Genomic DNA, 16,911 nt, shown 5'->3' with positions numbered 1-16,911 from the left:
TCGTGATCCTCAAATACTCATGTCATGTTTAAAAAGCAGCATACTGAATACGCCGTCCATCTCCTAGACTTTTAAAGGGATCAAACAAGATTTTTCACATGAAACCGCAGTGCACAGGTTAGCTACAGATGTTGGAAACTGACTTTGACCCCTTTGACTGTTTGTTCCATCAGAACAGCTGCAGTCTTTAGATCTGCCCACTGTGAAAGAATGACCATCTGGGATTATGTAGAGCACGCATGGTCGTCAGATGATGGCTCGTCAATTGAAGAATCACAAGGTTTTGTGTCTTGTTCTAGGTGGGCTATTGTCATTTACAAGGCATAGTTACAGGGTATCCAATGGCTTTGTTGCTGTAGAAAAACTAATCTTTATAAGTACTGACAATGTTAAGAGAGTTTGAAGGCATAGTTTGCCAAAAAAAAAAAAAAAAGAATATTTGCTTATGCTTAAGTGGTTCTAAACCTTTATGAGTTGAACACAGATATTTTGATGAAAGCTGAAAATCTGTAACTTTAAAAACTGTAACTAAAAAAATATATATATATATATACTATGGGAGTCAATGGTTACACTCAAAAAGGTTTGTGACAAGTCAAGGGCCAGTAAATGATATCAGAATTTTCTTTTTTTTTTTTCCTTTAACAAGCTTTTGATTTAGTATAATATACATTCTACATTTTTACATCGCTACATTTTTATTATTTATGTTGGCTAATTTGAGCTATTTACCATTACCAAATTTTAATAATAGTTTTTTTTAAATAGTAGTTGTTTTAATTTAAGCAAAAAATAATGATCATTTTTAAAAACATGAAACTATTGATGGCATTCTAGCTAGGCTTGAGCGGTATCCAAATTTTGATACCGTCAAACCTCCTCCCTATTTTACCTCAGTATCCAGTATTACCGTGCATAATAAAAAAATTATGATGTAAGGCTCAGACAGCATCCCTAAACTGTTGGCTTGTGCCTAAACCATTCTGAAACTGAATACCGTATTTGCGACCTTAGGTTCGCCGTCACCTGTTTGTCTTGTTGGTATTAGAGATCTGCGAAGGGCACTCTGAAATCTGGTCGGATCCCACGGCTCCTGCGGTACAGCAGACCTCTACTTCGTATTTACCACGTATCCCTTCTCGTTTGGTCGAAACCGAAAATATTGCCCAACTGCAGCGGTTATGTTCTTTTTTCGAGACCAGGTCTCTCTCTCTCCTCTACACTGTCCCGTGATGACAATCACGCAAACGCATTATAAGGCATTAAATAAATAATATTTATTATTTTTGTCTCCTGTACAAGTGCATTGTTTTTTTTTTTATGACGGTATAACGGTATTAAAACTGACACCGTTGCTATTTTTAGATCCCGTGGTATACCATATTACCGTATTAACGCCCAAGCCTAGTTCTAGCATTCTTAAAACTTAATGACATTACATTTTGCATTACTTATTTAGTGTAATTGAATAAGCATAGCATTTATAGCATACACACTACCTGACAAAAGTCTGGTTGTAAGAGCAACAAATAATAACTTGACTTCTAGTTGATCATTTGGAAAAGTGGCAGAAGGTAGATTTTTCTGATAAATCTTCTGTTGGACTGCATCTAAATCATCACAAATACAGCAGAAGACCTATTGGAACCCGCATGGACCCAATATTCTCACACAAATCTGTCAAGTTTGGTGAAGGAAAAATCATGGTTTGGAGTTACATTCAGTATGGGGGCATGTAAGAGATCTGCAGAGTGGATGGCAACATCAACAGCCTAAAGGCTCGTACACACCGGGGCGCATTTTGTTTGCGTTTATCGTCATCATTTTTAAGATGTTTTTCCGGATTAAGCAGAAGAGTATGCAAAATCACTCCTTGACATTAGATGGCGCTACACAACTTTAATCTTCTGACACCTGTTTGTAAAACAGAAGAAGAATACAAAGTTGACACGCCTGTGGTTAAAGTTACTGGCGATTCAAACAAGCATGGATGGTTCAAGTAGCAGCTCTAGCAATGAAGAAATGATTATTGTTCACCAGAGCAATAAGCAGCTCCACGTTCATATCGCCTCTGAGCATCTTCTTCAATGTGCGCTCGCATTGACAGTTTTGCGCTTGAGCAACACGGAGTGCTGTTTACTGCAACTCCAGCAGCTCTGTACACGTGAAAAAAAGTGACAGTCTGATTGGTGGAGAAGGTTTTGACGCGGTGCGTCAAAACTAAAAAACGAGCATGAGGCGTTTCTTAATTTACGCTTTTACGCCTGCCGTTTTGGAAGATGGTGTGCACGATCACATTGACACCCTTTATTTAGTCACGAAGCATTAAATGCCGACGGAAAACTTGAGTAAAAAGCATCTCTGTGTGCACGGGCCTTGAGGTATCAAGACATTTTTTGCTGCCCATTATATTTCAAAACCACAAGAGAGGACAAATTCTTCAGCAGGATAGCACTCATCATACTTCAGCCTTCACATCAAAGTTCCTAAAGCAAAGAAGGTCAAATTGCTTCAGGATTGACCAGCCCAGTCACCAGACATAAACATTTTTGAGCATGTCTAGGGTAAGATGGAGGAGGAGGCATTAAAGATCAATCCAAAGAATCTTAATGAACTCTGGGAGTCCTGCAAGAACGCTTTCTTTACCATCCCAGATGACTTTTTTTAATACATTTGAGTCATTGCAAAGATGTATGATGCAGTCGTCCAAGCTCATGGGAGTCATACACAATATTAATTCTTTTACCACTGCACCATGACTTTATATTCTATATTGTACATTATTTCTGTTAAGTTACAAGACTTTTGTCTAAGCAAAGTCAGACCTTACTGTCCTAATTAAATCATTAAAAATCATATTTTGGTAAAATAAGCCTAATCTAGAGGCCTTTGCCTTTCATGTAAGCCACTTCTGATACCAAATGATCAACTAGAAGTCAAGATATTATTTGTTGTTCCTAAAACTTGGATAAGACTTTTGTCAGGTTGTTTATTTTAAGTATTGACCCTTGGAATGAAACATTATTTAAAGTAATTCAAAATTTCTCTGCTTATCCCTAATAATAAAAGCATTAGGCATTCAAACTAGAAGCACATTCTATTACAACAACAGAGTCTGTAATAATATTTCTCACATATAATATTACTCTTTGGCTTTTATGGTGATAATAGACTTGTGAAAACCTATATAAAACTAAATGAAAGGCTGATATAAGCTCCAGCTTATTGAACAAAGCTTTTCGCTCGCTGAACTGATCTGCAGTTAAGCTTGGTGAAGCATGGATAGACTAACATGAGTTAATCAGATGCTCAAAGAGCTGTGCTGAGCAGTTTCTTTTTATTATTGAAAACTGAGGGTCATTTAAGTCGTTTTCTAGCCCTTGTTTTCAGCTCCGAGTCCCCCAGCACTGCAAGACAAATGCTGCAGACTTGAGTGTTAATTATTTACGCCATCAGAGGTCAAAGTGCATGCTCCTTTGACTTGTGTTGGCTTATTTGGCCCTCCTTTCACTAAGCAGAGATGACCCATGGAAAAGAATTGGCTGCCTTAATTAGACATCAGGCTTTGAAAGAAGCCCAATGCCAATGGACACATGCTCCTAAACAACTGTTTGCCATGTAATATAGGTCAAAATGCACACAATTTTACAGATCAGTTTTTGTTTAGGAGTGAAGGGGTCTTTGTATAAATGTTATTATTGCTATCTGTGCCTTGCTCTTTGTGCAAAGTCTAAGAATATGTTTTGGTAACATATAGACGTACGTTAAAGGAATAATACATGCAAAACTGAATAATTGTAATTATTTTCATTTATTCCCCCTTTACTAGTTCCAAACCTGTTTCTTTCTTTTGTTGAACCTGTCTGATCTCATGAGGAAATGTAACTATTTGTCAGAAAAGTGGTTAGTTGATTTCAAACTCATGTGATTTTTATTTGTTTAAAAATGCCCTCAAGCCCCACCTTTTAATAGTAACCCTCATTGGGGAATAAGCAGATCATACTTAAATGCATGATTGAGATTTTACAAATGAATACAAATTAGCCACTAAATCAAAAAGTTATGAATTGCTGTGAGATTGTGTTGATTAAAAGCAAAAGGAGATATTTTTAAGAACCATTGACTTCCATAATATTTGTTTTTCCTACTGTGGAAGTCAATGGTTACAGGTTTTCAGCTCTTTTCAGAACACCTTATTTAGTGTTCAACACAATAATAATCTTTTTTAATGACTAAAATAGTCTTCAAGTTGTAATGGTTTTTCAGTGGGTGACATCTACACTACCTGACAAAAGTCTTGTTGTCAATCCCAGTTGTAAAGCAACAAATAGTAACTTGACTTCTAGTTGATCATTTGGAAAAGTATGATGTTAGATTTTTTCTATTGAACTGCATCCCAATCATCACAAATACTGCAGAAGACCTATGGGAACCCACATGGACCCAAGATTCTCTTAGAAATCAGTCAAGTTTGGTGAAAGAAAAATTATGGTTTGGGGTTACATTCAGTATGGGGGTGTTCGAGAGATCTGCAGAGTGGATGGCAACATTAACAGCTTGAGGTATCAAGACATTTTTGCTGCCCATTACATTACAAACCACAGGAGAGGGCAAATTCTTCAGCAGGATAGCGCTCCTTCTCAAACTTCAGCCTCCACATCAAAGTTCCTGAAAGCAAAGAAGGTCTAGGTGTTTCAGGATTGGCCAGCCCAGTCACCAGACATGAACATTATTGAGCATGTCTGGGGTAAGATGAAGAAGGCATTGAAGATCAATCCAAAGGATCCTGATGAACTCTGGGAGTCCTGCAAGAACGCTTTCTTTGGCATTCCACATGACTTTATTAATAAGTTATTTGAGTCATTGCAGAGATGTATGGATGCAGTCCCCCAAGCTCATGGGAGTCATACACAACATTAATTTTCACAACAATAATTATTTTTCCACTGCATCATGACTTTATATTCTATACTGTACATTTATTTCTGTTAAGTGACAAGACTTTTGTCTAAGCAAAGTCAGATCTTCCTGTCCTAATTGAATAATGAAAAATTAAGGCATGATCATATTTTATTTTGGAAAATAAGCCTAATCTAGGGGCCTTTGCTTTTCATGTAATCTACTTCTGATACCAAATGATCAACTAGAAGTCAAGTTATTATTTGTTGTTCCTAAAACATGAATAGGCAACAAGACTTTTGTCAGATAGCGTAGAAACTGGGGTTGCAAAAGGCCAATATAATGCCAGTATTATGCACAATCAGTACAAGAAAGTATACAACATATATTATATAAAATGATTTATTATGGGCATCCTTATCTGTTATCAGATTTTGAAGCTGACTCGAGGGATATTTTACAGTGCAATATGAATGTTCAAATATTGATTGATTGTCCTGTGCAGTGTATCATCTGCAGTTTTTATACCAATTGTTTTTTTTTTATGTAGTTTGGCATGCATTTTGGTTGTGTGAAAAAATCATCATCAAGCCGTCATTTTAATGTTTTTGAATTTTACAAAATTGAGCTATTATATAGCTTAAATATGCTATTATATAGTTTTTTTATCATAGCTGAATCATTAAATGCAACAGGGACATAAATTATTTACATAAATGATTTCACACATTTAATAATTAAGAATATTAAACAAACTAATTATGAGACCAAAACCGATAGATACTAGAGATGCACCGAAATTAATATTCTTGGACAAAAATGAAAATTCTCTATGCTCTTGGCCAAAACCACAGAATCAGTTTGTCAATAATGAATCAATAATGAAATTTTTTTTAATTATTTTATCAAGTAATTAAATTTTGTAAATCTTTTTAAATTTAACTCCGGAACCACATTTTATAGACCTTGAACAACTCAAGAGGTGGCATTTTTTCCAGTGTCGCCATGACAGCACAGTAGGAGCAGGAGCAAGAACTACATAGACATGTCCTGTCAGCACCTTATTTGGCTGGACTTTGCTTTTCCAGTGAGCATGTGCGGTTCATACATAGAAGTATATGGGTTCATGAATGAAATATCCAGAAAGGAATATTGAACTATATTCAACTCTGACCCTTTTTTGCTTTGGTCAATGCTGCAACAAACCAGCCTTTGCATGACTCAGTTAAATTAATGGGTTTCATAGCACAGCGCCTTCCATGTCTAGTGTGAAAGCTACTTCATACCATAAGTGACTACGGCTGGAGGGAGAGTAGAATCGCTGGACTGAACACTGCTGGCCACTACAGCCCATTATTTTATTACTTTTGAAAATTATTTTAGCTCATTTTTTTTTTCTTTTTTCTATTTTCTCTGAAAATCCAAAGTTAGAAAAATGGCCAAAATTGTGAGCGAAATGAAAAAACATTTATGCGCCGCAGCATTTAATGTGCTGGTAATCATTATTCATCGGCAGCCAAAAATTCAGTGCGTTCCTAATAGATACCGAATTTGACATGTGCTTAGTGAGGAGACTGAAAGAGAAATGAGTACAAAGACATTTTTGTACTCATGTGTTAAGTGCCTGTGTTTATGCATGCTATGAAACAGAGTTTACTTTGTGCGTGTATGTGTGTGCGTTTGTGTAAAAAAAACAAAAAACAAGTATGCTTTAGGGTTAGGCTTATATTAGTACTTTGTTATTTCTTGGATTGTACTATAATAACAATATTGTATGCACATGAAAACAGGACAGGAATTTAGGCTTTTGGCAAAATTTTAATTGAGTGTTAATGAATGTAATGAGATGTGCAATACAGAAAATAATAGCTTTCTATTGATTTTCTAAAGTTACAGCGGATTAGATCGCATATGGTTGCGTATGTGGTTGTACCACATGTGTTTTCTAATATTTACTTAACTGGAGTCAAGAATTCAAGAAACATCTGTGTAAACATTTAGTATAATTTGGAAGCTACTAGGGTTGTCATGATACTGGAATTCGATACCAATCGATACTGAAATTTTAAAAACAGCCATTTCCTGTGAATATTTGATCGCTGTTGAGCATGGAAAAATGTTCGCGGGAAATGGATGTTTTTAAAACTTCAATATCGATGGGTATGGAATTCCAGTATCGTGACAACCATAGAAGCTAGAGTATTCTTACTGCTCTAAGTAACATGGTATGTACAAGCATAACAGCACTTTAAACCCAATTGTTTTTGTATTTTCAGCTTTCCATTATTATCAAAGTAACATGAAAAGATTCATTGTCTGTATTTGATGAAGTTTCAAGTAAATTGTTCATTTTTAGTGCCACATATTCACCCCTTACCGTTTCATTTTCAGAATACAATTACAAGACAGATAATCCTTTTTTGTTTGTCTCTCCTCTAGGGCAAAATGTGGGTGACTGGGAAGTTGACATCAATACGTTGAGGATATTGTTCTCCCCGCACCCTGGCAGTCTGAGGAATCAGACGTTACTGTAACAAACCTGGGCCGCTGGCACTAAAATGTCCCTAAGTAGTGGCACTGCAGGCGGGAAAGGTGTGGACTCGAATGCGGTGGACACTTACGACAGCGGTGATGAGTGGGATATCGGGGTTGGAAATCTGATTATCGACCTTGACGCTGACCTAGAGAAGGACAAACTCGAGATGTCTGGCACTAAGGACGGAGGGGGAATGGCAGCTCCTCCTAGCGCAGTAGCGGCTCTGCCTGATAATATAAAGTTCGTTAGCCCTGTGAGTGCCCCTCAGGGCAAAGAGAGCAAATCAAAATCTAAACGCAACAAAAATTCTAAAGACAATAGCAGCAAGTCTCCAGCTGCAGATGGAGCAAAAAAGGACCATCAGGGACGGACCCAAGGGGAGGTTACTGGTGCAACAGGTAGTTCAGGAGGCGGGAACTCTGCTCCTGGCAAAGGCATCGAGAAGGGTGCCAAGGCCTCACGCGGTGTGCCGAACAGCAAAAAGGAGAAGGACGTATCGAGTGGGAAAAACAAAAAAGACAAAAATGAAAGTGGACCAGTCGCAGTTGTGGCAATTGAAAAGGATATAGTGACAAGTGCTCAAGCATTTGGAAGCACACGCAACACAGCCTTTGACAATTCACAGAACACAGACATGGCTGTGACAGAGCAACTTGGGAATAACACTCTGGAAACTGTTGGAATTGTCTCTCCGTCTATTAAATCGGAGCCAGAGGAGCTTGACGGGGAATGCAGAGCTTTGAAGAAGGTGAAAAATGAAAAGGTAAGCATGGATTGTGTATTTAAACCATTTAGCAGCTAATGTAAATTGCGTTATTGGATTATTGATAACGTGGGTCAATATTAACGACCGAAACATCTGAATGCAAGTGAGTTGTTTCCTCTGCGGTAATGTTTTCTTTGCGTCCTGTCTTTGGCCTTGTGTGTGCTTTTTGTGATTGCCACTTCTATTGATCGGATAGTAGAGGAAGGATTGGATGTGTGGAAGAGGTTGGAACAAATATGTGAGACAAAATCGAAATTGGAAAACTCATAAAAGCATGATAGCATTTGCTAATTAAATAAAACGTGGATTTTTATATCTCTGAATGTGCGTCTCATTTCGGAGGCTGCTACTGTCTTTCAGAGTTAGAATTTTTAGCCGTGCCTATATACATTGAGGCAGCCTTCAAGACTGAAATGTAATGCGCTGGGTTTTCCACCATGGCAACTAGGGATGCAAAATATAATTGGGTAAATTGGCAGTAGGCGGAGTTACAAAGACTAAAACAAAGACAGACATTCCGACTCGGAATGCACATTTTCAAAGAAGAATAACTGACTTTAGCATTATCTTTCAAATAAACAGCTATGTTCACATGTTTCTTAAAGGGTCATGACACCCCCCCCCCCCAACTAAGCAGGGTGTTTTTAGAAAAATATCAGCAGAGTTGGTGAGTCCAGCTTTGTTTAGATGAAATTGTCGAGTGGCGAAAAACAGAAGGGTTTGCACGAAAAGGGGAGTTTCAGTACATGCACACGCTGATTTCCAAAGAGGCTACACAGACGCAGGGGAGATAGACAGTGACTATGTTTACATGGACGTCAGTAATTGAATTATTTGGCTTAATCTGAATAAGCCTTGATCAAAGTGATAAAAGTGTTTACATGAGTTGCTTTTTGAATGTTCCTTTCATGATCCCATTTTACATGTTATAGCACATAATTCAATTAACGTCATTGCGTCACCACACTATCCACATTTACTCCGGAGTTTCATGTAATTTCGGGTGTTTCATTCTAACTTTGTCAGCTTTAACTATAGGTTGGCACTTTCACTTTCATTTAGGAACATTTCATGCATGCCCATGACAAACGATAAATTGGATGCGAGGAACTGCTGGAAGAGTGTAGTTTTAATGGAATTTGAAATCGTACGCCATATGGGAAAAAACCTCCGTATTTCTCGGTAGATGCAGAGGATAATGTGAAACAGCAATGTGTGTGTATAGACTATCCTGTCACAAAATGAGACAAAAATCATACGCTGTGAAAATCCTACGGTAATAGTTTGATTAAGGTGGTTATATTCGGAAAGTAGCATTTACAACGGATCTTTCAGTCCATAATATTGTAATAATATTAAGGTACTGTAAACTTAGTAACTAAATCATTTTGACTAAGTTATGTCTTTAAAACGTGAGTGTCAATACTAACTAACTTTGCCATATGAATAAACATAAACAAAGACATTGATCCATCAACACCATCTGGAACTGTGCCTTTTTTTAAAAGGAGATGAGCGGCAAATCAGGATTTTACCATTTCCGGTTAAGATTCGAAAAGCTCTCGGATAAAAAAAAAATGTTCCTTACAATCTTATTTTTGTCACGTGTTAGCAGACCACTGTAATCCACAAATGTGGGTCCTCTCTCATCGCTTGGAAATGGAAACAAAACCTTTGTTGAGGCACATTAATAAGCGCAACACTGACAACCCATGTCTCCAAACAATTATTTTGTTTCCACTTGCTTTAATTACAGTTGGCAACAGAACGTGGTGTCTCTCTGCCGTCTGAACACTGTAAGCGGGTAAAAACAGTCTTCGAAGCTGTAACATGCATATTAATGAAATTCATTCACAGTAGAGCATGCTGATTGGTTCGAACTAAGTCTTTCTCATGAATTAATGCTGAAAACTCAAAGACGTCACGTTGTACCCGCCAGTATACACATCCAGTCTACACACTGGAATTTACACAATAATCTCATGTCCGTGACGTAGCTTCAAAATTTCATTTCAAACCGGAAGAACGAATTTGCTTGAAAAAACGCAAAAACAACCTATTTTTTACTTTTTTGTTTTGTGTTTTTAGCAGCGTGGGACTCGTATATGACTATCAATATCTCAAAAAATGTGTTTTGGTGTTTTGTGACCCTTTATATGTCTGCAAACATATCATGGTATTTTTATGCTTTAGAAGAATCAATAACTCGCATACAGCACCTTTAAGCTATATTAACTGAATCTTCCTAAGATTGTTAGATTACTATGATTTCACTAATCATTGCTTCCATCACAGCCTATGAATAGAGGGAGATTTAGGGCTGTTTGACTGTCCATGTCACTTAATCCCTGGAGGCCAAGATGTGGTTGGGGGGGTAGGAAAAGAGTTCAGACCCCGCTAACTCCACAGGCCTGAACTAGCTTTGGGGGAAGGGTGGAAGAAGGTCATTTAACTGCTTGTATGCAAGCTTTTAATCAGAACAGAACTGCTTCTGTGCTTCGGGGGATCATTAAAATTGGGAAGGAAATTCCAATTAAAGCTTTAAATCCAGTTTCTGATCTTAAGTAGATAAGTGATAGCAGTGTTTGTTTGTCAACATTGGCCTTTTGTCTGTAGGAAATGTAACCATGTAACTTTTCGCAAGTACACGCTAAAAGAACAAACAGAGATTATCATAATAATTTCAGGGTTTTCATCTGCTAACACTGATATTCCATTGATATTACCAACTTCTGGAAATGGTTTAAAGCGTATTTAAAGTCAATCTCTCTATTTCTTTGTCTCAATGGCGTGCAGTGACAAGTCTGTGGCAGATTTGGTCTGCAAACATTATTTTAGATAGCTGAAGAGCAAATGTATTGACAACCCAAATGCTTTAAATCAAAGCCAAATCCTGTACTTCCCCCAGATTTCCATGGTGCGCAATCTTCTTGGAAAGATATCAGTACAAAATAGATCTTGCTTCCTGGTGATTGTTTGAATTCACATGACTGTGTTCCCCTCGGGTCAAGTGGATATTATGCCAGTTATATGATTTTAAACTTGAGGTAGAATTTAATTGTGCACAAAAATACTAGGGATTCTTCACACTCTTCAAATTTGAACCATTTTTTCGCATTTTATCTTGTGGGGGTTTATTTAACTCTGGAATTAAATGTGCTTTGGATTCTTTGAGGCCAGATTTACTAAGATGCATTTTGTATATTTTAGGCTTTGTTTTCACCTTGTAATAATATGTGTTTGGTTCAATAGATCTTGATGAACTTGATGTGTTCAGCTAATGAGACTTAATAATTCACACTTGACTGTCTCTATTGTCAGCTTTCAACCAGTTTTCTGATTTCTTTGTGGGGTAGACCAGTGTGGCATGTATATATGCTGTTAATATAAATGAAGGAAAATAGAGAAAACAGTATGGAGAGCTGTAGCTTTTGTTTCTTTTTTCTGTAGTTGCTAAACTACATTGAGTGCTGTGGGTTTTCGATTGTAAACATTGAAGTTAAAATTTTGTCTGGCTAACCAACTTCAGCAACAATGTTGCTTGTAAAACTTTGAAGTTCTCCTCTAAAGCTCATACTTATGAGTTGGCAAGTATGTAAGTTAGGGCTGGGAGATATTGGCAAAAAACATATCTCGGTTATTTTAGGAGGTATGACGGTATACGATATGTATCCGGTATTTAACCATAAATGGTTACTTGAGAGTTAAAGGCTTTATTAAAACTAGAAATACAACAAAAACTATTGTAGGATAGAAAAGAACCACACTGAATGTAAATATGAAACACAGTATTTTATGTCACAATTACAGTGTTGTTATAAGTAATCCTGTATATCACAGTTGTGTGATTTATAAACAACAATTAAATCAGTTGTATGTGTTTTTATAGTTACACATTTACATGTATGTGTTTACAGGCATTAAACCGTGCACATATCGAAGATATCTAAAGATAAGTTTTTCACTCCATGTTAAAAATCCTACACTGTTTTGTTTTGACAAAAATAGTTTTACTAAATATTAAATAAGGAGATGAAAACGAATAGACTATAGATATGAGAAGTAACGCAATTGTTTCAGAGTACTGTAATGAAATGCTGGTTAAGCATATAAATGTAAAGAGTCATTATAACAGACCAGAAGGCAGAGCTAAATGTGTTATAACGCAAATGTAAAGTAGAGACCGTCGTGTAATAAATTCTGAACTTATAATCAGTGAATTTGAGGTGGTTTCACTTTCACAATGCGGTATAAATTCCTCCCATTTTTTCGTTTTTAATTCTATTGAGCACATGCAAGTGCTGCTTATCAATTTGACAGGACTTCTATGTTCATTCTTGCTGTCAATTGTGGAAGAAATGATCGATAAAAGGTTTCTGATAAACCACTGTGACAGCTGCAGGCACTGTTTGACGTGCGAACCATATCGAACCATTTCAATATGAAAGATATTGGATAATCCAGCATCGCGTTGGGGAATCATATCGATATATCCCCAGAACTCTATATACCGCCAAGCCCTAATGTAAGTATAATGTTAGGTGAGTTGAAGTTGCTTTATTCAAATGCAGGATGGTGATGTATCTTTGGTAAATAGAATTCAGCACAGTTTCTAACCATGTTGAATCAGTTTATTATGAAGGTGCTGACATATGGTACTTTCTAAATACAACTTATTTTTTATTGAAAAATAACCAAAAACAATCTAACAAAGTTTATTGTCAGTACAGATGATTTATCCATTGCACCGGATAATTTCTCATGGACAAGCCTCCATCTTGGAAACTCTGCTTAAAGAGAATTGCTTACTAATTGTGATTGACTTGCATATGCAATTGTAATTATTTCTGCATTCATCTGCCTTCAAATAGTAAATGACCCTGACGAGACTTAAATAGCATGCTTGGATTCCCAACTCTACCGCTGATTTAACTGCGAGATTTCGCTATCTTGAACTTTTAATTGAATCTCCTTATATGTTGCATCTTGAGCCAAAACAAAACTGAAAAGAAAAAAAAACAACAATCCATTTTTTATGATAACGATTGTCATGCACATGTTATCAGGGAAGCACAGAGTGATCTGTAGTAAATCTCCTCTGAAAGCCAGTAGGCGCTCTCACGGAAACCCAGGAAATGTCTAATTAACACATGACTATGGAACTAATTAACACATGATTATGGAATAATCTCTCAGAAGGATTTATTTCAAACACGTGACTGAAGATCACAGTGTATAGTATAGTGAGATATCTATCAGATAGTGAAATTCAATACCTCTCAAGACCTTTTTTAAGACTCTTTCCATACATTTTAAGACCTTGTAACCAATTTGGGTTTCAACCGGAAACACTGGCGAAATTTTAACTTGCGGTATATTTACTAAATATTAACGTAAGAAACTAATCCAAACCTAAAACATTATTCATATACTGAATAAAAATCAATTAAATCTAGCTAATTCAGCAGGTTGGTGCCTATAGAACTCCAGAAATTTTAGTGTTGCCTTGATTTCTGCAGTAAACAAAGCAGTATGATGTCAAATCTAGCAGGATTTTATTGATTTCATAAACAACAGCATTCACAGATTTAATTCAGGCAAACTATATAATACAACCATACATTGAATAATCAAAAATTATATTAAATTTAATACCTTGCAAAATAGCATTAAAGACTTTTTAAGGGCCTTAAATTTATGTACATCAATTTATCAACTTTTAATACTTTTTAGGACCCCGCGGACACCCTAAAGACATGAGGTGAGTTTGGAGACAACTCACCTTATGTTATTGTATAAGGAAACTACAGAGAGCTGTATTTCATCGAGAATCTATGCAAACAGCTGTTATACAGCAGTGACAGAATGATCATCTTGATGTTTGTATTGATCTTAGGTTATCAGTGAACTATGATTCTGTGTAGTAAACTCTGCTCCAACTGAACGCACATGCTAGAGGTTTACTAGAACTGGCTTTACTGACAATATGCACATAGAAAATTGCCTATGATTAATCGTCCAGCCCTGCCAAGTAGGATTGGGTACACTGGACCAAATCATATGAATTTCGGTGCCTAATTTCAGTGCCACTGGTGCTGGGACAATGACGTATGAAGCATCAAGGGGTACATCAAAAGGACACATAGGTACGCGTTGTGTCACACTATCTCTAAACATTTAACTCTAAACAACTTTGAGGAATATTCATTGTTGTTAGGTATTCATATTCATTGTTGTTGTTTGAGGACATTGTTGTTAGGCATTTAATCATTTCTTAGCAACGTTGAGAAGATAACACGCACAGTACAATGAATCTAGTGAGTGACTTCCTTCAGATTCACTAAATGTTCACTAAGTTCTAAGTCACTAAGTGTTCTAAAGTATGGATATATTTTACAAACAGTCATAATGACTAGGCTTGTGCCGGTATTCGGTAATGCGATAAATCACGGTAATGAATATGCACGATATTGTTATCGCGGGCACTTCAAAATACCGTGAAAAATAATAGATCCGAATTTATATTCTTAGAACGCGCCTTAGCTTATTTTCCATCAACCGCTTGAAGAAACACTGCGTATATGCTGCGCAGAACTGATGCGCACTCTGATGTAAACAATCCCCACATGTAGAAGCCTTGTGTGCGCGCCGCCGCTGCCACCGCACTAAAATCCTCACACGCAGGGGCGTACTTGTCATCTGGCAGACCGGGCACTTTTCCGGTGGGCCGACGTACTTTTTGGACCGAGCTGATCATCGTCTTATGATTTGATCGGCCCATAAAAGGCTTAGCAGCCTATCGTTTTTTTCTGCGTTATTGATTGACGCTGCTGTGATCTGTGACTCTCTGAAAGTAGATGCTTTTTTTCCCGGACAGACAGACCGGGCTGGCCCATGTGACACTCTGCACCCCATTGGCTCATTTCGGTATTGACATTGGGCTGGCCCAATCACAAACTCCTATTTTGGACTCGTGTGAGCGTGCGTCGTCTGTGTGTATTTGTCAAAATAGTCGAGAGTCAGAGAGAAGAAACGCAAGGGAGGCGCAGAGAAATCGCGGGAAATACACCGGCGTTTCATTTAGCGATTCTGAAAAGTTCTCTGTTCATTCTAGTACACGGCTAAAACGCAAATCACGTGACCACACACTCTCTGCCCAGAGCTGCAGCCACTAGTTCAGCGGGTAAGCATAAACCCCAGGTGAGAGTTTAGTGCATGTCAGACAGTTCATCTGCTGGATGATCTCATCTCACTATAGTTGTTAAACGTGATATTGAATTCATCTTGTTGTCTCTATCTAACATTTCTTATGTCTTTTGAATCACTTGTTCTCAGTTAACTGTTTTGGCTGAGTGCAAAGCTAATATATTAATTTATGTAACCACATACACTGATTCTGCACATTGACTGATTGCTTACCTTTATCGTTTAAATTTAATGTACGTTATACTGTTATAATGGCCATTATTGGTTATTAAAACTCATATTCTGCAAAAGAGACAGGGTAAATCAAATATCAAAATGAAACAAATTTGACTTATATTATGTTTTCAATGTTTAGATAGTGAAACAGCAAGCAGGATGAGGTGAAAGGTTATAATGTAACACTGTTCCCTTTGAAGATTTACCCATGCATTAGCAGGCAGTTTTTGTTATGTTTATTATTGAATATAGGCTGAGTGAATAGTGTATTGAATAAGCTAAATTGGCTGTAGTGTATGAGTGTGTGTGAATGAGTGTGTATGGGTGATTTCCAATATTGGGTTGTGGCTGGAAAGGCATCTGCTGCATAAAACATGCTGGAATAGTTGGCAGTTCATTCCACGATTGCTGATCGAAGACGGTTTCCCTTTGCACATTCACTTTGATATAATTGCTCAAGTTTACTTTTATATTGTGTATTGTTTTATTTATATTTATTTGTATTTAAATGTTTGAAGTACTTTTAGTTAATTAAAAAGTTATTAAAGTTACTAAGTTGACGAAACTGAAGTTTTTTGTGTTTTTACCTGTTTCTCTAGTAAAATTACAATATCGTGATAATACCGTATACCGTGATAAAAGCTCAATCAATTAATCGCAGCATGAAAATGTGATACCGGCACATGCCTAATAATGACACAGCAACATGCTGCAGATGCTTTTACAAAAGTTGAGTGTAAGGGGGAAACACATCTTAAGAAACATTTGAGGGCACATGGAGTCAACTTAAAGGCAGAGGAATGCACTGTCTTTGACAGCATGCAACACCATCTGACACTATCTGATTCCCGTATATACTGTGATGTTCAGTCAAGTGTTTGAAATAAATCCTTCTGAGAGATTATTCCATAATCATGTGTTAATTAGTTCCATAGTCATGTGTTAATTAGACATTTCCCGGGTTTCCGTGAGAGCGCCCACTGGCTTTCAGAGGAGATTTAGTACAGATCACTCTGTGCTTCCCTGATAACATGTGCATGACAATCGTTATCATAACAAATGAATTTTTTTTTTTTCAGTTTTGTTTTGGGTCAAGATGCAACATATGAGGAGATTCAATTAAAAATTCAAGATGGCGAAATTCCGCAGTTAAACCAGCGGCAGAGTTGGGAAACAAAGCATGTTGCGTTTCCTTCAGCTTTGTACATGGCGATTGCTAGTATGTCTAGATGGGTGTAAAAGCCAGCAGTAAGGGGTGGGGGAAGGGAGCATGGCGAGCTCACACTGC

General features: G+C 37.1%; 1 protein-coding gene across 2 annotated transcripts in view; it reads left to right on the top strand.

Annotated features, from left to right (window-relative positions):
* The window catches only part of znf609b (zinc finger protein 609b), a 107,925-nt gene that overhangs the window by 11,568 nt on the left and 79,446 nt on the right, over window positions 1–16,911 (top strand). For both annotated transcript variants that reach the window (XM_056462135.1, XM_056462136.1), the window contains exon 2: window positions 7,339–8,198. In XM_056462135.1, the coding sequence (XP_056318110.1) occupies window positions 7,458–8,198 (741 nt within the window). In that variant the 5' untranslated portion in view covers window positions 7,339–7,457. The remainder of the gene's footprint in view (window positions 1–7,338; window positions 8,199–16,911) is intronic.

This window comes from Danio aesculapii, chromosome 7 (assembly GCF_903798145.1).
Source record: "Danio aesculapii chromosome 7, fDanAes4.1, whole genome shotgun sequence".
In the NCBI taxonomy this organism is placed as follows: domain Eukaryota; kingdom Metazoa; phylum Chordata; class Actinopteri; order Cypriniformes; family Danionidae; genus Danio; species Danio aesculapii.
This window is presented reverse-complemented; position numbering and strand designations above follow the sequence as displayed.